General features: G+C 38.0%; 1 protein-coding gene across 15 annotated transcripts in view; it reads left to right on the top strand.

Moving 5' to 3' along the window:
• NCKAP5 (NCK associated protein 5) overlaps window positions 1-24,612 on the top strand; it is a 986,396-nt gene that overhangs the window by 503,176 nt on the left and 458,608 nt on the right. For 14 of the 15 annotated variants that reach the window (XM_074399885.1, XM_074399884.1, XM_074399883.1 and 11 more), the window contains one exon: window positions 15,356-15,489. In XM_074399885.1, the coding sequence (XP_074255986.1) occupies window positions 15,356-15,489 (134 nt within the window). Of the gene's footprint in view, window positions 1-10,434; window positions 14,996-15,355; window positions 15,490-24,612 lie in introns of those variants that run through there. The other variant, XM_074399896.1, reaches the window with a different exon arrangement.

Below are 24,612 nucleotides of genomic sequence, written 5' to 3'. Positions count from 1 at the left end.
TGATTATTTTTTGTTATAGCTGGTAATCTTGGTTAGGAGTCCACAAACTATAGCTGAGCTATTTCCCTCCCTACTTATTTTTGTCATAGTTTTATCGGAATACATCTACGCACGTTAGTCTATGTATTTTCTATAACTGCTTTTGTACTACCAGGACAGAATTATTTACAACAGAGACTGTGTGGCATAGAAAGCCTAAAATGTTGGCCCTCTGACTCCTTATAGAAAAATTAGCCAACTCCTGCTCTGGATATTCATTCTATACTAGCTAATTGTTGAATATATGATAATCTTGGTCTAGCAAGATTATAATATTTTTAATGGCAAAGACTATCTCTCTCTCTCTCTCTTTTTGAGGCCATCTCTTGGATCTCTTCTATACCCTACAATCTCTAACAAGGCTCTGGAAAGGGAGAGGCTTAAATACATCAGTTGGTTTGCTGGTTGAGATGAAAGTTTGCTAGAGCAAGAAAGAAACTCCTTCGTACCAGTAAAGAGAGGCAGTTAAGCTCTATGTTCCTGGAATCAGATTGCATGGGCTCAAACCTTGGCTCTGCTATTTACTTACCATGGCCTTAGCCTCATAATTAAAAAAAAAAATCGGGTTGGGAATAGTGCCAACTGTCTCGTATTGTTGCAAGGATTCAATGGCAACTATGTGAAAAGGGCTTATGGGACACTCAGCCAGGGTTCATCATTATTGTTCTTATTTGTGATGCTGGGAAGAGTCTTTTTCTCTCTCTCTTATTTTCCTTCACTTTATTTGTCCTGCAATTATTTTTGTGACTTTTCTGTAAATAAGGAGGTGCACTTTAATTGTACATACATGTTCCCTTGTCTTACACGTCACATTTAATGCCAGCCGCCACAGTCTTATGAAGACATGGATTCTTTTTACATAAAAAATAAGGCCACAGACTTTCTGCATTATAGCAGTTGTGTTTTTATTTATTCATTACCTGTCAATACATCATGTTCAGCACACTGAGCCCTTTGTAATTTGTGGATGCTTTGTGGTTCTTCCTGGCCTAAGAGGTGGAGAGCCTCTGTTGTAGGTATTTGTATGTAGAAGAGTTATAACCTATATAATGGCACACCTGTGTAATGACACACCTGTTCTGCGTGACAGTGGTACTAAGATGGCAGGTAACCCTCACTAACTGGAACCATTTTTGTGCATGCTGAATCTGATTCTTTGATTGTAAATCATGAGAGTCTTAGCCTACATAAAAATGTACAGTTGTGGAGCAATGTACATAACATTCAAGGCCTTGTTAAAAAAAGGTGTTGTTTTTAATACTGTTTTTCTGAAGAAGGAGGCAACATTTTCTAGAAGGGTTTTCAAGATGTTAGTATAAACAGGATGAAAATGTTTTATGATCTTGCCAATCACTTTTCCTTCTTCATGCAGTGATTTAATTTTGAGCTTATAGAAAGGGCTATATTGCAGAGGAAAGTAGTTTATATGGAATTTTTGCATATAAATCTAACTGATCCAAATGTATAACTGTACCAAATTCTCTACTGCGGACTGCCTGGAAAGGGGGACCTCGAAGAGGATCTTTGAATCTTCTCTGTGCACAGCAACAAAGACTTATGGTGGGCTGGATCACCCTGGACAAATTGCCACCTTTTCGGACCTTAGTTGGACTTAGTGACCTCAGGCTCCCTTCCCGGTCTAAAAACTTCCATTTCCCTCTCATCGTAAGACCTCTAGAAAGGGGCAGATATTAATGTGTCCATGTGGAAAAATAGCTCTGGCTGCGTTCAGTCAAGTCTGACAAAGCCTTCCAGGAGAGACCACTTCTGAATGAGAAAGAGCTAAACGCTCAGCGGGGAGTAGAAAGTGGGGAGAGGCCAGGAGATTACGGAAAGGGCACCTGAGAACACAATTTCTGACGTTCGTTTAAAGTCCATACAGAAGACCTGTAGTCACAATCTATGCATTGTTTCTGTGAGCTTTTTGATAGCCAACAGTGGGCCAGGCAGAAATTCTATTATTAATAGTAGTGATTGTAGTCCTCATTGGCCTTTTATGAGTAGTATTGATCCCATGTGGGACCGTGTTTTCCATTTGCTTCCTCCTGCAACTGTGTCGATCACTGAGAAGGTGAGGTTATCTATTGTGACGTTGTCCTCCGCTGATACGGTTAACAGAGGGTTTAGGTATACTTTCAAAGAGACCCTCAGATTGTCTTTTAAGAGTATATGTTTTCCCTTTCTGTAGATGAACTGCATTCACTCAGCTCATTTATAGGTCTTTAATGATTTCCTCATGAAAATGATATTTCTGTTTAACCTTACTCCCAGAAATAGCACCAACTCTAATTCTTTAATATGCAATACTTTCAATTTTCTTCTAACTTTGGTAATTGTATGAAATAAAATACCAAGACATTGAACCAAAGCTTGTGATTAGTTCCACATTGATTTTTTAAATATTCTAGTTGACCTTTTAACAGCATGATAAAATGTAAAAGTTTGCATTTGCTAACAAGGATAAGGGAAACTGCTAAAAGTCCTGTTTTACAATTTTCATGTTTCTGATATAGCCTAATATGAAATAATGGAAGCCAACTAGTAAAAACCAACCCAGTTGTTCTGAAGCCTTTGTCTAAAGAAATACTCTTATTTAAAGAAACTTCCCACAATGAAATGGGAAGTATGAATGCATTCTTAATATGTTTTCCAAATAACTAAAAAGTAGTTGTGAGAAATTAATCATTACTGAGGTCCTCTCTGGCAGATTTAAAACAAAAGCTTCAGTAGCACCTTGTACAGTCGGTTGTTGACATTATAATTATTCTTCTACTTTAAAAGTGCATAATTATAGCAAATACTCTAATTTCTAATACACATAATTATACCCATTCACTGAAGGAAGGAATATAAGCATTCCAACCACAGGTTAAAAAGGATTCTTAGTCTCAATAGTGTTTTTTTCTTTCTTTCTACAATTCTATAAAATCTAGTAGGGTGAACCAAAAGAACAGTACAATGCACTATCCTTAAAAACAGAATTATAAATGGCTTTGTTTGGAAGCTCCTGCAAATCCTCTAAGAAATTAAATTTTTGACTTAATAGTTATGGAGCAAAAGAGAGTTGCCAGTTAAGAGATTTGAATATGAAGTTGGGATTGCAATCTTGGGGCTGCCGGGAGAAGGCACTGGTAAGGGAAAGAAAATGATGGAGTGAATTGTATCAGCGGAGCTTCTAAACCAGAGAAAATTTCATCATATTATCCTCAGTCAGGATTAAGACTGAAAGTTGTTACCGACAGAAACTTTGCAAACCTAGAGCTAGCTGCCCACTAAGGTAGTGGGAGGTCAAAAGGATTCATGTGGAGCTTAACTCAACAAGTATGTATGTAATATTCTGGAAAGCTCAGAAATATGCTAATATTCTGTGGGGTTTTGTGTCTGAGTATGAGGCCTAATCCTTGCCTAAAGAAAAGTATGCTCTTTGAAGAGATAGGGAATAATGTATTATTGATTATAATATATATAATTATGTATAATTTATTTATATATTAATAATTATATTTATATATAATTAATATAATTTGTTATATTAAACTTATTTGCATATCATTATATAAGGATTAATATATCATTAGATATATGTGAAACACTTAGCAAAGACTATGACATTATATAATTTGTAAAAAGCTAAGTTATAAAGCAAGAGCACAAGTGTGTGGGATAAAACATAAATTAGGTGGGCCGTGAAGTAAGAGAGACATCAGAGTTCAGACACAGTACGTGTTAACCTTCGTAGTAAATATAGCTAAAGTTCAAGACCGGAGCGGAGATGAGAGAATGAAAAATCTTGGAATCCTCTGTAACAAAGAACAACAAGAGAAACATAGAGACTGAAAGTTTGAAAACGAAACTAGCCAGAGAATTTATTTGTTCTTCACTGTTGGTTGTGTAATACAGACAGAAAAGGAACAGAGTCAGGGGTAAAATGGGGTATAAATCTGTACCGCTGTGTGGTTCAGAGTAGAGAACTGGAAGCAAAAGTTGCGAAAACAAAAACAAACAAAAACCTGAAATGTCCCTTCCTTGTATAGAACATAACATCTCCACAGAAAAGGAAACAATGTTTAAGACTTCAGTCAAGTATGAAGGCATTTAATAAAATCGACTTCTGAAAACTTCCAAGGGGATAGAATAATAAGTAGCTGCTGTTAATTGTGATCAATTAACATGACAACTGAGAAAGATCTGTGACCAGGGGAGATGAATGAGTCATTGACGTTTATAAAAGAACCCACTGATTAAGTAAATCAAGCTGTTTTCTAAGTCAAGCTGAGAATTGAGCTTTTTGACTAAATAAACTCAAGGAAAAGACAGGGGTAAGGGAATGAGTGTCTGAATCTGACAGCTGACTACTGATAACAAGCCTACCTACCTGGCTTATTACTCAATGTCTTGCTTTCCTTGGTCAGCCCCTGTAAGCGTCAGATATTCAAAGACTTAAGAGGAATTAGTTTTCTGAAAGCTTGTAGAAGTCACAAAGTCAGTGAGCCAGAAAACCCTGTGGAAAGGCCTTTTCCAAACCAAGGAACCATTGCTAATGAATGACAGTAAGGAACTTGTTCCTTTTATTGTAGTATCTCACTTCCAGAGTCTACCCTGAGGAAGAATTATCCTGCTTAAATGTCATTTAGATTCTATCATTCTCAAAATCTACTGATACTCCCAACTGTTTTGGAATCAAATTAAAACCAATGCCTTTGGTGTCTCTATTTTATCACTCCTCTTCCTAATTGTGTAATGTCCAATATCATTGTTTTAACATTGCGTTGCTTGATTTACACTGACCCAAACACTATGCCCTTTGCCTCTTAAATCTTCACCCACTAATTATCCAAAACAAGGATGCCAGTCACCTTCATCAATAAATTAAGTGAAATTCATACTTTCAGTAACCCCCAAAATATGTATATACACACGCCACATTTATAGAAGTTGTGTTTAATCTTGTTATGTCACTAATGTAATTTCTAATTGCTTATGCTTTTCCTGATATGGTTGTGGCTAATTTCATTGCTGCATAAGATGTGAGACTTGGAAGGGACCTTACCATTTGTGTTAATTTAGAATCTTTAAGATGGAGGGAACCCTTCAATAATTAGAAGAGATGCAAGAGGCAAACAAGATTTTCTTGTTTACAGGCCCTGGAGGTACGTGATACACCTGAGGGCCACACATGCAGAAGTCTTGAAGCACATGAACCAATGCCTTTACTGGGGTCCAAGGCGTTATCCAAACAGGTTTCCTAAGGGGAATGTTGATTGGTGAGCTTAAAGCAACAAGTGTGAGTTCCAGGTGGTCACACTGTGACTGAGGGTTAGTCACTGCGGCATATCTGCACAGCTCATGCAGGAGGTAGGGTCAGCAGGGCCACTCAAGCGGGCTGTGTCTAGCTGACCCATAGCAAGCAGCTGTATAATGCAGATACCTGGATCGAACACATTGAGGATCTAGGAGTGGGAGTTAGGTGTAGAACTGGAAATTCTGCCAAAGATGACTGGACCCTTCTTCTGGTATGAGAGAATCCAACTCATATTTTAAATGGAGGCCAAGGCAACAGAAAATTGTAAGAACTTAATTTGGCAGTTTAGAAGTAGGTCCCAAGAGGGTAAGTATATTTCCCAAGGTCACCCAGCAAGTTAATGGGAAGTCAGAAACTCTAGCCCAGTCTATTAGCCTCATGCCTTCTCTATTATAGGAATCATGATGTGAAAATGAAGACACTTAGACTGATGAAAAATGTGAGAAGTTGATCAATATATAAATTCCCTTCCTGTTTTTTTCTGCTGTAGGATGATATTAAAAGCAAAACTGTATTACTTTGTATTGTGAATACAGTGTTACCATTTTATTCTTCATTTGTAGCCCTAGTTGATGCATAATAAAGACCATTGACTATGCAATAAACAACTTATTTTCTCTTTGGAGGATCCCAAAATTTGCGGTAATATTTTTCCACCATGCCTTTACAATGCATATCAATCTCCATGTGCCAGACCTTCATTTTATCTTGCTTTTCTTCAGAACTCACCCTGAAAATACTCCTCTAAGTTCACATCTATATCCCCTTGCTAAGTAGTAAACACATATACAATCTTTGTCTAAGAAAATTTAGTCATATGGGGTGCTTCACCTGTTTTCACTTCTTACAGAGCTCCTGCCTGGCATTGAGGACACGTTTAAGATCCATCTAACTGTCCATCTGTCTTCTTTGTCCTTGAAATGTCTACTCTCTACCCAGCCTTCTCCTCTTCTATATTTCTTTATCTCACTCTTTCTCCTTTCTCTTCCAAAATAAAAAGTATATATAAAAAAACATAAAAACCAAGCTCTGCATCTTTTTTTAGTTAGAATAAAAGCTTTGTCTCTCTTGGGTGATGTTATCAGCACTGCAGATATATACTTGGCTGTTTCTATCCTTGCATCTCAAAATCTGATTCTGATTCTTCTGTTACAGCGAACAGTATGGTTTTTAAAAAATCAATTCTTAAGTTCCTTATCTGTTTCTCTGCTTCTAGGATGACTGAATCTTTCATAACTAATGGGGATATTGAATTCAGAGAGCTTTATGGGGAAAATATATTGCAATATGTGTGCAAAACAAAAACAAGGCTACAATTAGATGTAATAACTATAGCTTAATTTAGATCCATTTCATATTGGCTTGATAGAGTGGGTTAACAGAGTTTTCCCATTAAAAACTAGTTTTCATGAAGATGTTAATTTTTCTGCTGATGTGTTTGGCTTATGGACTTCTAAAGAAAAAAGTTATCAATTTTAGATTCTCAATAGGTAGGGAGATAATTAAATGATTATTGTGATTATTGTGATTAATGATTTAATTAATGATAATTAAAATGATTATTGTGGGTCTCCCTGTAATTCTTAAGATGTTTCAGTATACATTGGGTGTTGATTGGTGAATACCTGGAGATACCTGTGATGGTTTGGACATATTTTGTAGAGGGTAGCTTGCTTCTCAGATTCCACATTTCTCAAATGAGCTCATGTGTTTTTCCATCAATACACAAGAATATCATTGAATCCCTTTGTCCTTCTCTAGTGGCTTCTATTTATTTCCTACCTTGTTTAAGATCCCTTTATTATCCAAGAGTACTAATGTTTTCCCCATGATTCTTTAATTATAAAGTATGACTCAATTAGAATGTCATATCACTTGAGTACATTTTAGGAAATCTTTTGAAACAGACATATAGCGAATACCACTCAATTATCGTGTATTTCAGATATCAATCCAGCACAGGAGACTTGAGATGAGCTGATACCTCATGACACTTGCTAGGTAGGACCCATGGAGGGCTTGGTGCCTATGTGAGAAGTCCCTCTTGTTGTGCCTGGTGTTTCATCAAATATATGCCACATAAAGTTGTGCTGGAATCTCCACGCCAAATAAATGCCTCTTTCTTTTCAAAATTCTTTAACTCTTCTTTAACTCTGCCAGTATTATCACCCACTGATATAATAAGAATCACCAAGTATAATTAGACCTGGAATGGAGGTATGTATTGGCTTTCCATATTTGACTCAAGTGTTAATGTCTTAATTTCATTCTGAAGTTTTGTCACACCATACATCGAGCCATCTGTTTGAAATCATACTAAGAAATGAGAATAAAAAATAATGTATTTTAGGGAAGGCCAAATACAGGGTTATATGTATTCTAGATGGCATTTGTGATTAAGTTAGCCTCTCCTTTCTTACATCAAAAACATGTTTAAAATGTATTTTCTTTCAGGATTAATGTATGATCGGCTTAGATACACATTTTTGAACTTTTTAAATATATAACTACAATGTTTTTTTGATGCATAGTGGTTATGATAGACAAATGTTATACAGAATTTATCAAAAATAGCTGAATTATATTAGACAGTATAAGCTGTATAATTTTAGTTAGCCATATCTTATTTTTATATGGGACTTTCAAGTTTTTGGACTGCCTTACCATACATTATTTCACCTATTATTCACAGTGATACTATGAAATTGGCATGGATGAGTTTACTGTCCCCAATATGCAGAGGAAACTGGCTTAAAGCAGTTAAGTTTTAAGTTAAGTGGCTTGTCCAAAACCATTTCTCTAGTAAATGGTGCAGTACAAACTAAAAGCTGGTAGCTTTATTTAATTTACTATATTTATTTTAAATATTTAAATATTTATATAAATATTTTCCCATTCTATAATTTAGCCTCTTAGTTCTTTCTCTACACTATAGTCAGAATGAACTTTGCCAAATCGTTTTTGTTTTGTTTTTGTTTTTGTTTTTGTTTTTGTTTTGAGATGGAGTTTTGCTCTTGTTGTCCAGGCTGGAGTACAATGGCATAATCTTGGCTCACTGCAACCTCCACCTCCCGGATTCAAGCAATTCTCCTGCCTCAGCCTCCTGTGTAGCTGGGACTACAGGCATGTGCCACCATGCCCAGCTAATGTTTTTGTACTTTTTTTACATGGTGTCATTTATTTAAGTTCTGGGGTACATGTGTAGAATGTGCAGGTTCGCTACATAGGTATACAAGGGCCATGGTGGTTTGCTGCATCCGTCCCCCTGTCATCTACATTAGGTATTTCTCCTAATGCTGTCCCTCCCCAATCCATCCACCACTCTGCTATCCCTTCCTAGCCCCCACCACAGGCCCCAGTGTGTGATGTTCTCCTCCCTGTGTCCATGTGTTCTCACTGTTCAACACCCACTTATAAGTGAATACATGCTGTGTTTGGTTTTCTGTTCTCGTGTCATTTTGCTGATAATGATGTTTTCCAGCTTCATCCATGTCCCTGCAAAGGAAATGAACTCATCCTTTTTTATGGCTGCATAGTATTCCATAGTGGATATATGCCACATTTTCTTTATCCAGTCTATCATTGATAGGCATTTGGATTGGTTCCAAGTTTTTGCTATTGTAAACAGTGCCACAATAAACATATGTGTGCATGTGTCTTTATAATAGAATGATTCATAATACTTTGGGTATATACCCAGTAATGGGATTGTTGGGTGAAATGGTGTTTCTATTTCTAGATCCTTGAAGAATCTGCACAGCAAAAGAAACTATCATTAGAGTGAGCCAGGAACCAACAGAATGGGAAAAAATTTTTGCAATCTACCCATCTGGCAAAAGGCTAATGTCCAGAATCTAAGAAGAACTTAAACAAATTTACAAGAAAAAAACAACCCCACCAAAAAGTGGATATGAACACTTTTTAAAATAAGACATTTATGCAGCCAACAAACATATGAAAAAAAGCTCATCACCACTGGTCATTAGAGAAATGCAAATCAAAACCACATTGAGATACCATCTTACACCAGTTAAAATGTCAGTCATTAAAAAATCAGGAGACAACGGATGCTGGAGAGGATGTGGAGAAATAAAAATGCTTTTACATTGTTGGTGGGAGTGTAAATTAGTTTTTTTTTTTTTTGTATTTTTGGTAGAGATGGGTTTTCACCATGTTGGGTAGGCTGGTCTTGAACACCTGAGCTCTGGCGATCTACTCACCTGAGTCTCCAAAAGTGTTGGGATTACAGGCGTGACCCACCCACCACACCTGCTGCCAGATCTTATATATATGTGTGTGTGTGTATTTTATTGCATTTTAGGTTCTGGGGTACATGTGAAGAACATGCAAGATTGTTGCATAGGTACATACATGGCAATGTGGTTCGCTGCCTCCATCCCCATCACCTGTATCTGACATTTCTCCCCATGTTATCCTTCCCCAACTCCCTATCCCCTGCTGTCCCTCCCTTAGTCCCCCCACCCCCACAGGCCTCAGTGTGTGATGCTCCCCTTCCTGTGTCCATGTGTTCTCATTGTTCAACACCTGGCTATGAGTGAGAACATGTGGTGTTTGATTTTCTGTTCTTGTGTCAGTTTGCTGAGAATGATGGCTTCCAGGTTCATCCATGTCCCTACAAAAAACATGAACTCATCATTTTTTATGACTTCATAGTATTCCATGATGTATATATGCCACATTTTCCCTGTCCAGTCTATCATCGATGGGCATTTGGGTTGGTTCCAAGTCTTTGCTACTATAAACAGTGCTGCAATGAACATATGTGTGCATGTGTCCTTATAACAGAACAATTTATAATCCTTTGGATATATATCCAGTAATGGGATTGCTGGGTCAAATGGAATTTCTGTTTCTAGGTCCCTGAGGAATCGCCACACTGTCTTCCACAATGGTTGAACTAATTTACACTCCCACCAACAGTGTAAAAGTGTTCCTGTTTCTCCACATCCTTTCCAGCATCTGTTATCTCCTGGTTTTTTAATGATCGCCATTCTGACTGGCGTGAGTGGTATCTCAATGTAGTTTTGATTTGCATTTCTCTAATGACCAGTGATGATGAGCATTTTGTGATATATTTGTTGGCTTTATATATGAGGCTGCCAGATCTTAATCAGATTATAACCATCAGTTGATTAAACCCTCAGTCACCATTTTACTCAGGCTATAGTTCCAAATCTGTCATGTGATGTTCATGGTCCTATGTGGTCTAGCCCTTTTTCATTTCCACCTGCATCCCATGCCACCCCTGTCCCCTGGCTCATCAGCTTCCAGCCACACTGGGCTTCTCTTCCTCCTTCCCCACATGACAAAGGACTTCCCACTTGCTTCTCCCTCTGCCTAGAGTGCTGGTCCTTCTCTTCACCTGGTAACACCTAGTCATCACAGAGGTCTCAGTTTAAATGTTACTTTCTCAGAGAAGCCTTCCCCTGACCCACCAAACAAAATCAGTTTCCCTCATGTTGATCTTTCAGCAAACTCTTAATTAACAATCAGTTTATACTGCTGTATTTATCTGTGTGATGTTTGTTTATTGCTGGCCCTCTCCGTTAGTCTGTAAGTCTAATGAAGCCAGGAACCATGCCCATTTGACTCTTTGCTGGTTTCCATCTCTAGTTCAGTGTTTGGCATATAGTATCTACTCAGTAAACATTTGTGGGCCAAGTAAGTAAATGACTCCATGTTGGTGGTACATAGCTTCTTTTCCAGTTCTCTATTAAATTAGCGAATAATCAGAATCTATATAGATTTTTCTTTGTTTTCTCAGAACAAGCATGTAGAAATGAACTTTCGATACTGTAATAATTTAAGCAAGTTTTACAAAATTATCAGGAGAAAAGTTCAGAAACATAGATTACCCAAGGAAACAAAAGAATCTCCTGCCTTTGAGGTTTCATCAGAGGATGATTCAGTTAAGTTTGAGCTCTGTTGCTATGTATAGGCTATGAGGTCTAGACGAGATTCATTCTGTAGAACCAGGCTTAAGGGAGAAATGCCTTTCTTTCTGTTTACATGTTTGATTATTTGTCTAGAACTTAACTCTTTGCTTGTGTCCAAATAGAAAATGTACTTTGGAATTCCACTCTTGATTCGGACTTCTTTTTCTCCACCATGATGTCCAGACAACTCTGCTATAACATGTGTGTCCCTAAAAATTACTGCACTCTTTAAAACCACAGAGTGAAACCACAAGGCTTATGGGGGAAACGGGACTATGGGAATAATACTCAAAACTTTGTCAATGACAGAGTAAAAACAAAAAGGTAGGAACCTAATACCTAATAAATATGGTGCTTTACCTTGAAAGAGTTTCTTGTGGAAGGTGATATCAAATAGGATGCAGCTCAGAGGTTACTGTGAAACGGTGGAAGGAATGCTGTCTGAAATTGGAGGGAAAGTTGTAACACCACATGTGGATGGGTGTGGCTCGGAATGCCACATTACATGGCATTACATGGCATTACCACATTACATGGTAGACCGAGGTCTACCTTCACATGGCATTACATGGCATTAAACAGCATTACATTTACATTACATGGCATTACATGGCATTACCATATGACATGGTAGACTGAGGTCTATTTGAAATACTTGTGTTTTGTCTGTTTTGATGCAGTTCAGCTGAGTGCAGTTTTCTGTGTTCACCTAATTTTTCTCATGAATGAAATCAGGCAATCAGCAAACCTAAGATTGTGTCATGCTCAAATTTTTTTGTAACATATCATTAGTTGCATTAGAACAAATTAGCACCTTTAAAAGAAATGTTACAGCAGAACTGACAGTAGTAGGGGGAAAAAGTGGGAGACTTAGGGTCAGAAAAACTCAGTTCTAGCCCCAGAGCTGCTATTTCTAACCACAGAACCAGAGAAAGCTCCCTTTCTCTCTTTTTGGCCCTTACCCTTATCTTTAGATGCAGGTGATAATAACCAATATTGCTGAATTGTTCTGGAGACTGAATACAGTAATGAAGGTGGACACATTTTGTAAAATGTAAAATATTCTCCAGATTGAAGATATTTTTTGCAGAGTTTCCTCATTTCAGAGTTAGAGACAGCAGCTAACTAAGAACACAGAGTAGCAAGTTAACCCGCTTAACAGCTTTTGTTCAGAAAAATAGGCAAACCTACCTTTTTATTAATAACAAAGCTCACCTCTGTAAAGGGGAAAAAAGAGCCTGTGACTGGCAAATGTTGTTGAACATGTGTTTAATGTCACTGCTTAGACTCAGCCTTTGAGATGTTGTTTGTGATCCTGGTGCAGTGATTTGAGAGCTTTGGGAAGAGAAGCCAAGAGAAAGGGAAGAGGTAAAGAACATGGAACATCTTGTTCAAAGAACATGGGAGGAATTGAAAGGTGGTAATTGACGGGCTTTGGAAACCATCATGAGGTTCTCCTAGGCAGGTGTCTTAAAACCATTCCAGGCTTGTGGCTCTGTGGAAAGAGAGCTGTTGCTCTAGACATATGGTCCTGTCAGATTTGTGACCCAGATTTCCATGGCATTTTCTTCTACTTACTGCTCTTCAGTACCTAGTGGTGTTGTATAAATAACACCAACTGTTCTCCATCCCTCATTGCCTCTCACACTTTCTGCTGTCAAAGATCCAGAACAAACATTTGGGAGACAAATTAAAATTACTTTGGGGACAGATCAATTTATATCCAGAATATAGCAAATACAGAAATTTACTAAAAAAAAAAAAAAACCTAGCCAATCTAGCGATACTGGATTTTTTCCATCTTTAGCCATAGTTTCAAATTGGGGAACAAAGCTTTTTCCTATTTAGAAAGTAGGTATGGATTACTGTCAAGTTTTCATTAATTTATGGAAATACACCTCATTTGAAGGGAATATGTTTTAGTAAACAGCTTTTGCCCTCATAGTCTTAATTCCCTAAATTTTCTCTGAGTTACCAGGGTTTGGTTTTTTTTTAAATGCTTTTTTTTCATGTTTGAAAAGGCATACATATATTAAAGAGAAAAGATTATTTGTGTGGAAAAGGTTATCTCATAATCATATTTTTGAGACTCTTTAATATGGAGCTGAGTGAATCTATATAGCATTCTGTACCTTTGAAGGGAGGAGGGATGCTGTTTTCTCTGCAAAATGTCACATTCTTCATAGCATGTGCTTTTGAACTATTTAGCATACTTTTTTTTTTTTTTTTGGCCTGTTTGTTTTTGGAATTGAAGCACTGTCTTCCACATTCTGTATTACTGGTGACTTGTCCACGTTTGTTTTAGTCTAATCAGTCAATACAAAGAGGAATATCAATTGTCTATGTGACTGTAAAGAATTTATTATAGTAAAATATATATTTGCCATTTTGACCATTTCTGTAAAGAGTTAACTTTAACCCATCTGTTTTCCACAACCACATTTTTCTTTCTTTCCAAAGCTTCTAAAATGTCATTTTCCAAAGTGACAGGATAAGGATTTGATTTTAATTTTGATTTTAGTTTTTCTAATTTCAGTAAAAGTAACTGATTGCGGGGTTAAAAGTAGACCATCAGAAAGTCAGGCCTTACTTAGCAAAAGGCCAGCTTCAGAATCAATAAGCAAATATATTTCCAGGACTACCACATATTAGGTAATGTGCTAAAAATGTAAACTGTATCTTCATATAAGGCATGGTTCTAATCTGGAACAAGTATTTAGATAGAGAATTACGATAAATTCACATGAAAAATAATAGTAGAAAGCAAAAGTGAAAACCGAGAGGGTGGTAAAGATGGTAGGTGCTGTTGGAATTCAGGGAAAGGAGGAAATGAAGTGATGGGGGGCATGGCTTAAAGCTGAGCCTGGAAGGAACCTTAGGTTTTCAATGGATTGACCTAGGGAGCTTTTTACTCAGGAACAAAGATGCAGAGGCAGGGGGGCGTGTAAGCACTTTTAGAGGATCGGGATTCATGTCTAGATTCTAGTCTAATGTTTCTTCCATGGTCCTCAGAATGCCTTTTTTCTCATGAGTTAGAGCTGGAGAAAAACTGTCTTTGCTATCACTTCCTGTGACAATGCCCCGCACGATGAATCATATTTAATCGTGAGTAGCGCATGGTACACAGTCATAGTGTTTGGTTTATTTCAAAACAGGTCTCTGTTTCTCTTCTCTCCTTTTAAGCATGTATGTCCCTCACGATCAGACATTGCATCTATGGTTTTCATCATAGAGTATATATCCTGTGTACAAAGTGTTCAGTTTAGTAACAGCAGTAAAAATAACAGCACAGCATGCTTTTTTGAAGGGCAAAAACAACAACAAAACAAAAACAAAACAAAAAAGACATTAGCGTCGCTGACTCAGTGCTATCAGGAGGATCTGAGCTGTGTGCTTTTTACCAGTTCCAGGAATGAGTTTGTGCTGAGCCATCCATTCTGTGTCATCCAGTTCCTCTTTCAATCCCTGATGCCCGTTCGTGAGATGAGGTAGTTATCTAGGAGTATAGAAACAGTGGGTGGCTTGGGCTAGTTTTATCTCTGAAGACCTAACTTGACAAAATGCAAACTGATTCTTGAGCCTCACTCTCATCAGCTTCATGGTCTAATTCACAAGATTTTTGGTCCTTCTGTAAAAACAGTAATGTTCTCTTTCAAGGATGTACCAGAGATGGAAGAGATGAAATAATTCTGAACAGGTAGTAATCTAACGAATTATTATCTGACTTACTGTGCATTTGATAGTATTTTGGGGTCATAGTTCTTCACAGGATGCCCTCTAGGTTAGTGGAAATTATTCAAGTATTAGAATTAAGTTAGCTGAGACTCAAAATCTATTACCTTCTGGTTTATGTGACCTTGCACAAATTACTTAGGTATCTCTGATCTTTGGTTTCTTTGTCTATAACAAGAGATTAAGAATAGCACCTATTTCATGGGGGTGTCAGAAGGATGAAATTCATCTATATAAAGCTCAAGTTATCACCTAGTAACCAACCATTTTATATTTTTGTCATAAACACCTTTTCAAAAGTCATTCCCTTTGTACCTTTTTATAGCATGAGAAGCTGATACATGAACTGGAAGAGGAGAGACACTTACGTCTTCAGAGCGAGAAGCGGTTGCAGGAGGTGACCCTGGAGTCTGAGCGCAACAGAATTCAGATGCGTGGCTTGCAGCAACAGTTTTCCAGGTATTGTTCGTAACTGAGCAGATTGCTTCCTGAGGTGTATCTCTCTCTGTCTCTCTCCCAACAACACCTTGGATTGAATGTCCATTGTGTGAGCTTCTGTTGTGTTTGATGAGTTAATTTACCAACTGTTTAGAATGTCTGTTCTGACCAAACCATCCTGTCACATCCAGACCAATTTTCTGAAACTTTCCATTTGCACCTGACATGATCTTTATTGAAACTGGTTGTCTTTTCTTCCCTGATGGCTTCCCCAAGGGTCTTTAAGAAAATTGTCATGGCTTTGTGGTCATTAGGCATGTCCTTTAGAAGGCCAGCCCAGAAGGTGAGAGTTCACTGGTCCTCATAATCCTACTTTAAGACAAAGAGAGTGTGAATCCAGTGATTCAATAAGCTCTTCCTTATTGCTTAGAGGAAACACTAAGGAGTGGTAGTAAAACAAAACAAAACAAAACAAAACAAAACAAAACAAAAAAACAGAGTTCCTGTCATTAAAAGATGTCACTAGAATTTGGCCGAGCTCAGTGGCTCACACCTGTAATTCAAGGACTTTGGAAGGCTGAGGTGGAGGGGATCACTTGAGGTCAAGAGTTCGAAACCAGCCTGGCCAACATGGTGAAGCCCCATCTCTTTTAAAAATATGAAAATTAGCTAGGCGGGCTGGTGGGCACCTGTAATCTCAGCTACTCAGGAGGCTGAGATGGAAGAATCACTTGAACCTGGGAAGTGGAGTTTGCAGTGAGCCAAGACTGCACCACTGTACTACTCCAGCCTGAGTGACAAAGTGAGATCTCATTTAAACAAAGAAACAAACAAAGAGATCACTAGAATTTGAAAGGAGGATTCTGAAAAAGAAGCTCCTAGATTTACTTCTGGCAGTCGGAATCTTTCAGTTTCCAATTATACTTAATATGAGGGCACATGATGGTTCAAACTATTATGTTAAAATCATTTCAGTTCCGTGGGAGGAACCCCCCAGAAACTTGTGCATTTACAGCCCTGGGACCAGATACAGGCACCTTGTGAAGGATAGTCTGCATTCATTTCTATATTTCACCATTTATAAAATCAGGAAAATAATGAGTCTCACTTTTCTCTCCTGAGATTATCCCAGGCAGTATCTATGTTTGAGAAGTTGCCCTAAAATCCTCATAAGCAAACTGTGTGGGTCTTGTCCTTAAGTTTTTACTGGGATTTGGAGAACATAATGACTGGTGATAGATAATATAGCTTTCCCATTATGAAGTTTTTATAATGACAGCTTAATTTTTGGATGTGTTGCATGTGCTTGTGCTTCAACTTTGGTGTAGGGGTTTGCGGAGGAAACAAACCCTGTTTCCTCCACAAACCCTTGTTTCCTCTGCAAACCCCTACACCAAAGTTGAAGGGGAAGGATGGATGACTCCTGTGTGGTCAGCATTATAATTTAACACTCTGTTGAACTCCTCAAGCCCATGATAATACACAGGTGCTGTAGAAATGTACCAATCAATACTTTAATAAATGCATGTCCCACCCCTTACAGGCTATTATATGTATCACCTTATGCTCGATTTTCCATTCGGTTTGATGGCAACTCTGCCTTTGTGTCGCCCAACTAACTTGAAATAATAGATCCACCCCTCCAAAGTGACTTTAAAACAAGCACTGCTTTGTAATATTGGTTGCTTAAATGGCATGGGAAAGGAGGAGGCAGATATTGCTCTCCTTGTACTGTCTAATTGAGACGTTTTCTATATTCAAGCTATTGATTTAGGTGGCAGGAGTCACATGGCATAGTAAATTATATTCATATGATGCCAGGTCATCTGTAAATCAGATGCCAATTCCATACAGATTTAAGTTACACAAGAGAAGATGGCATCCTAGGCTGAAAGAGACGATTATTATGTATACAATAAATAGCGGTGGGTTTTGCATACTTCTTTTGTGAGGGCTTTTTTTCCTATCATAATCAGTTTTCTTGTGTAAAACGTCATTGAAACTGAAAAGTTTAAGTCCAGTTACAGCCAGAGAACTAATGTAAATCAGCAAAAGATGGGAAACGTGTATGTAGCAGATAATTAAACAACAATTTGAGTAGATGCACTGAACCATTCATTTCTGATGGCCTTTTACAGTTTAAACTTTGGTTTTTAAGATATTTCTAGCTATGTTTAATCTTATTAATTTAAATCTTTGAAAAATTCTCAGTATTATAGAATAAGCCTATATGGCATCCTCCTTGGACAGGGTTAGCATCCAATACGGTCATCTAAGTAATAATTTACATAATATGAATTATTCTATTGAATTAGAAACATTTGTATTCGTAATTTTCTTTTTTCTCTTGGGTTGATGAGTTCATTTTGTGCATAATGATATCTGGGATGTGGAATTACTTTTGTACATTGTTCACAGGCTGAGGTTGCTTTCGAAAATTAAGCTAGGCCAGGTGTGGTGGCTCACGCCTGTAACCCCAGTAGTTTGGGAGGCTAAGGTGGGTGGATCACCAGAGGTCAGGATTTTGAGACCAGCCTGACCAACATGGAGAAACCTCATCTCTACTCTAAAAAAAAAAAAAAAACAGCCAGGCATGGTGATGTATGCCTGTAATCCCAGCTACGCAGGAGACTGAAGCAGGAGAATCACTTGAACCCAGGAGGCAGAGGTTGCAGTGAGCCAAAATCGCGCCATTGCACTCCAGCCTGGCAACGAGAGTGAAACTCTGTCTCAAATAAATAAATAAGCTAATAATAATAACCACATTCTCAAAGAATGTGGTGATTAGAATGTGTGGTTTACAATAAAAGGTAGATTTACAATGAGGCTGATAAAATAAAAACAGAAAATAAAGGTCATGAAAGGAGAATGTGACAAGTTACCATCTTCATACCTTCACATAGCCCAACAAGTTTTTTGAGTATGAGCCTTTAATTTAGCTCCAAGATTCCTGGCAGACAAGATCAAAAGGAAAAAAAAAAAAAAAAACCAGAACAAGTAATATGTAGTTATTATCTCATAGCCAAAGGCTACTACTCAGAGAGAGGAACATTATCTCTGTTAATAAATTCATAATAGAATGTATCACATAGACCACTTCATAGAAGACACTGAAGGATTCAGTAGACATGACCCCAGATGGTGCAAATTAGGATTCGTTCTTGCAAGGGCTACTACTTTCACTATGTCACTTATATCTGAAAAGTTTAAGCCATTTTTCAATTTCCTAATATATGGAGTAAGAATGCTGGGTTCAGGCCTAAGAGATCATAAGCGAAATAAGAACTACTCTGGTGCTTGAAGTTCTCAAGTCGAACATTATACTTCAGATTCCTGGGAACCTTCAAATATATACGGGTGCCTTTCTGATACAATTAATGTGAGAGATAGAGACATAAGATGCTGAGACCTGGCCTGGGCTGGGTGGCATGTTTTCTTGGTATGTTTGATGGTAGGCATGGAAGCCTCTAGACACTAGTTACGGGATGCCAAGTCTCAGTGCTTCAGTAACAAGGTGAGGCAATGGAGGGAGGAGTGGATGATAAAGTTAGATGCTGGAAAGTCAAGTACACCTGGAAAGTGGAGTTCAGGTGTCAGGATGAGTGATTCAGGAGAGGTAGTCCAAGGCTTAGATTTATGGGTTTCAGCTGTGTGATGAGCCTGGCGGCTTGAAGGCACCAGGCAAGACTGAACGTTTGTGATTGTCTCTATTAATGAGTAATGGGATCACTTAGGTGATAAAAATCTATACAAATGCTTCAATGAGTGGTTCTTTTTTATATCACCACCAAACCTTCTGCCACAATTCTTTCTTCCCTCTTGACCTCTGATTAGGCTATAATGATCAGAAATGGTCCAAAGTTTAGGCAATAAAAAAAAAAAATTAGATATGCCGCCAGAGGTTACCTACTCAGCTCTAAGCTCATAAATCAGAAATTGCCTGCATTTAGGGTGATTCAGACAGGCGTAACAAACTTGGTTCAGGCCATTTAAATTCTTTAATGTAAATATGGAGAAAAATAAGGTACTTGCAAATTAAGCCTTCTTCACAGTTGAGAGAGCACTTCAATAAGGTGGTAGAGGTAAGAGGTGGTATCTTAGAGCTGCTGCTTTATCTAATTATTTAGTGATATAAATCAAACGTGCTTTTTAGATGTGATAATAATAGTTTAACCCATTGTCTTTGTGGCTGGGCATATTTTATGAGGGATTAGCTTTGTAACTACCTAAAATTCCAAATTCTCCCCACTCCTCTGTTTGTTTGAATTGTGATTGTCCAGCCAGCCAAGGTGAATGCTGTAGATGAGACTATGGAACTGTCTTCTCTTGTATGTAAAGATAATCAATGTTTGGACCCCTGGATTTATTATCCACGTTGAGGTAATGAAGTGTTTTTGTGTCAGTTAGATTCAACCAGAGGAGCACTTTCAGGAATATTGTCTCCAAGCAAGGTGGGGTACACTGAGTTGAAATAACAGTGATTTACCAAAGGAAAAAAAAAAAGTCTGGGTGCAGTGGCTCACACCTGCAATCTCAACACTTTGGGAGGCCAAAGCCGGTGGATCACGAGGTCAAGAGATCGAGATCACCCTGGCCAACATGGTGAAACCCTGTCTCTACTAAAAATACAAAAAAACTAGCTGGGTGTGGTGGCGCATACCTGTAGCCCCAACTACTTGGGAGGCTGAGGCAGGAGAACTGCTCGAACCCAGGAGGTGGGGGTTGCAGTGAGCTGAGGTCGTGCCACTGCACTCCAGCCTGGTGCCTGGTGATGGAATGAGACTGTCTCAAAAAAAAAAAAAAAAAAAAAAAAAAAAAAAAAAAGAGTAATGGGATTACTTAGGTGATAAAGTGAGGAGATAAGCAACTCTGCTGAGTACTGATTTGGCATATGTAGTTGTGCATACCATGCATGATTTGCAGTTATCTGAGTTTGTCCCTTTGCAAATAATCTAATCAGTTTGTAGATGATGATGATGATGATGATAATGATGATGATTGAGACAGTCTGGCTCAGGTTGCCCAGGCTGGAGTGCAGTGATGCAATCTTGGTTTACTGCAGCCTACACCTCCTGGGCTCAAACCATCTTTCCACCTCAGCCTCCCAAGTAGCTGGGACTATAGGTGCGTGTCACCATGCCTAGCTAATTTTTGTATTTGTGGTAGACGGAGTTTTACCATGTTGCCCAGGCTGGTCTCGAACTCCTGGGCTTGAGTGATCCTCATGCTTCAGTCTCCCAAAGTGCTGGTGAGCCATCATGCCAAGCCCAATTTGTAGATTATTAATGAAAGCTGCTGTTTTCATCAGGCAACAAACACTTTTATTGTGTGCCTAATAACACTGTATGCATCCTCAAAATAAGTAGAATTCAGGTAAGTCTCATGTACACATATGAACAAAACAACATATTTATAGCCTAGCTGTAAATAAAGAGGTCTTCTGTCCAGATTCAGAACAGCCAGACTTCATGCTGGTTAATGGTTTATTATGCTGAAGCATAAATAGTCAGATGAAATTAAAGATTGCATAATGACAGCAATAATAATACACATTTGTATTATGCCACAGTTCCGTGCTTCAGTGTGTTTGAAGATTTAAATTAAAATTGATCTGGCAGATTTAGCACCTGGCAGACATATATTGTAAAGGTTCTTAGCAAACCATATTAAAACCCAAGTATCAGGAATCAAGATACTTGATTTCAGGTCTCTTCAGCCTTGAAATGTTCCATGTGTGTTTACACCAGTCATTGTACATCTAAATAAGGGGAATGATTAAGGTTTGCCCTTCATATTTGATCAGGATAGTTAAAAATCATCCAAATGGAGCTCAAGCTTTCACTCCCTGCCTTCAGGATTTCTGTGCGCCTGTTCTGACCTTCTCCCCTGGCACCGTCATCCGCTGCCTTGAAGCTATTTCTTTGCTTACTGTAATGGGGATTCTCCTATCACAGCTGATTGCTGCGCTTAAGTGCAGTCTGCTGTATGCTGAACTTCAAGGAGTCATAAATGGAGACTGCTTTACCCCTTAACTCGTTCATGGGTTGCTGTTCACATTATCGGCTCTCAGAGACTTTATGGAATCCTAGGGTTCATTTTCTGCTACCCATTTGGAAGCCGTAGGCACCTGGCATAGAAGTGTGTGTTGAAGAGGATAATATGCCCTTAAATGTTCTACCCACGTACTCCCTTCTGCCTCTGTATCTGTCTGGTACATTAAAAGAACATTTTCTCTGCATCTTTAGAGGGAGTAAAATGTAACAAGATGAGAAAAGCTGTCAATTGACCTTTGGACAAGCATCAGCACAGAGCTCTTCTCCTCCTTTCTGCACTCGTTCCCATCTCTGACTGTTGGTCAACTTCAGCCTGTCTCAGAGGCCAGCTCTCCTGAGTGCCTTCTTCCTCCTGATGAATACAGAGGGCAATTTTCTATTGATTTGGAATTGCTATTTCCACGTCATCAGCAATATTTCTGCCTGAGACTTTTCATGAAAACTGGGGCCTCTCATCTGCTGCTCTGTGTAAATCTACCAGAAGTTGGAGATGGCAAAACAACATTGGTTCAAGGATAAATTTTCTTCAAATTACAGCAGATGGAAGAAAAAACCTTAAATGGCATCTTTTAAAATGCCTGGATAACATAATATAGATCATATTTTGATATCAGAAGTTTATATCTTAGTGATCTAGCATGTAAGCTCTCCCTTAAGCAAAGCAAGGAAAAGCCAAAACCAATCACTTAGGGAACTAGGAAGAAAAGCTGTTTTCGGATCTCTGGGAAAATGCTAACTTACTGAGAGCTTAACATTCATTTATTCTTCTGTATTTCTCTTTCTGCCTAGTAAGTGATGAGATGGTCACATGCTTCTTTTTAATTTCTTTAAAGAGCTATATGTTTTTGAGTAGATAACATGAAAGTTGTGTTGCCCATTATTCATCCCTGGTAGAGAAAACAGTATTAACACAGAGTATAGTTCCAATTTCATTTCAAAGAGCACTATCCTATTTAATGGGTTGTCTAGGACCTGGTGTCAGTGTATCTCTAAGGAGCTTAATATCTCGTTTAAGTAATTTGACCCTTCTGAGTCTCAATTTGCTCATCTGTAAAATGAGGAAATTCAATTGCATTATAGTATTATAATGCTTTTTATGCTTTTTAAAAGGCCCTGCATTAGAAATGAAATGCACTTATTTATTGAGGGAAGTAATAATTTTACAGTTGTAACCAGGCCTTCTTGAAGTTGCTAACAATGAGTTTTATGCCGAGGTCTTGGAGGGGACTGTCTTATTATCCATGCGGTAATCACAGGGAGGCTTTGTGGGACTGGGTTTTGGCCACGTCTATTTTGGTTCCTTGACTCTGGAGAAGTTGAGATTAGAAAACTGCCAAGCCTAGATGAAAAATTTCTGTCGAGGACAGCCAAAATTAAATATTGAGGAACTTGACTGGCAAAGGGAAGTTAAGATACACTGCAGTGAACATAACCATTATTGCCCTTGGGTCTAATGTTGTCCACTCTAGGACTTATTTAGGTTTGGTAAAAAGCCTGAACAGAGAGAACTTTATGACAACCAGAACTGTTTCCACTTTTTAACAATTTCTCTGAAGAAATCGCCATCCATAAAAATACCAATGATTTAGCCTCTCATCTAAATATGTTTTAATAACACAACTTCTAATGTATTACAACTTCTAATGTGTTACTGTCCCTACCCCAACACACTTTTTCCTTTAAGAAAATGTGTGTGTGTGTGTGTGTGTGTGTGTGTGTGTGATATACAACATAATGTTTTAAAACTGAAAACAGCATTTATTTCTACTTTCAATAATGTTTTTCTTTCGGTGAGGTTTATAGAAAATTCACATTTCTTAGGTTTATAGTTTTGATAAGTTTTGACAAGCATCGACTCTCATGTGACCACCACCACAATTAAAATACAGAATATTTCCGTGTCCTGGACAAGTTCTCTCCTTCCTTCTTTATTCTCATTTCCCTCCCAAGCCCCTGGTAACTGTTAATCTTACTTCTCTCCCTGTAGTTTTGCCTTTTCCACTAAGGCTTATAAATGATGAAGACACAAAGTATTGAACTTTTTGTGTCTGGATTCTTTTACTTTGATTCTTTTGAGATGTGTCCATGTTTTTGCATAAATCAGTAGTTCATTTTATTCATGAATAATATTCTGTTATGTAGATATACTATTTATTTATTCACCTGTTGATAGACATTTGGATTCCCTCCCATTTTGAGTGAGTGTGATTAAAGCTGCTATCAACATTTATGTCCAGGTCTTAGAGTGTTTACCTCTTGGGCAAATAACTGGAGTGGGACCATGGAGCAATATAATAAGCATTTGTTAATTTCATAAGAAACTGCCAAACTGTTTTCCAAAGTATCTCTGCCTTGTTGCATTTCTACTAGCAATGTAGCAATGTATAGGAGTTCTAGTTGTTTCACATCCATACATGCTTTTTAAAAAATAAACCATAGGCACAGGAAGCCACACAAAATAAATGCCTAGCTTAAGGAATAATTCTAATGTGAATGGCTTTGTAACCAGTGCTAGGTCAAGAAAGGAGACTCTGTTAGCCACCCAGAATCCCATGCAGGTGCCTCTTCTCAGCCTCAACCTTCATCTTTTTTCAATAAGCTATTATTCTGACTTTATAGCAATAACCTCCCTGTGTTTTTAATAATTTCATCATTTAATGTGCATCCCCAGACACTTCAGTTTAGTCTTGCACATGAGGCGGAGGTTGCAGTGAGCCGAGATCGAGCCATTGCACTCCAGCCTGGGTAACAAGTGCGAAACTCTGTCTCAAAAAAAAAAAAAAAAAAAAAAACAAAAAAACAACAACAAAAAAAAAACTGGATATATCTTTTAAGTTTCTTTGAGCCTGCAGGTTACCATCCATCCCTTCCTTTTCCTTCATATTTTATGTTAAAGACCTAGAATATTTGAACTGTAGAGTTTCTCACAGTCTAAATTTTGTTGATTACTGTACTTGGGACTGGGCAACATGTTCTTCTGGCATTGGTATTTTCTGCAAACAGGCAGCCGTTTTCATACATTGCTCCTAATAATGATCTAAATAAAGAGTTAAAGGTTGCTGCCTATCCAAGAGACAGATATTGTTTGTAC

The sequence above is a fragment of the Saimiri boliviensis genome, chromosome 5 (genome assembly GCF_048565385.1).
Source record: "Saimiri boliviensis isolate mSaiBol1 chromosome 5, mSaiBol1.pri, whole genome shotgun sequence".
NCBI lineage: Eukaryota > Metazoa > Chordata > Mammalia > Primates > Cebidae > Saimiri > Saimiri boliviensis.
This window is presented reverse-complemented; position numbering and strand designations above follow the sequence as displayed.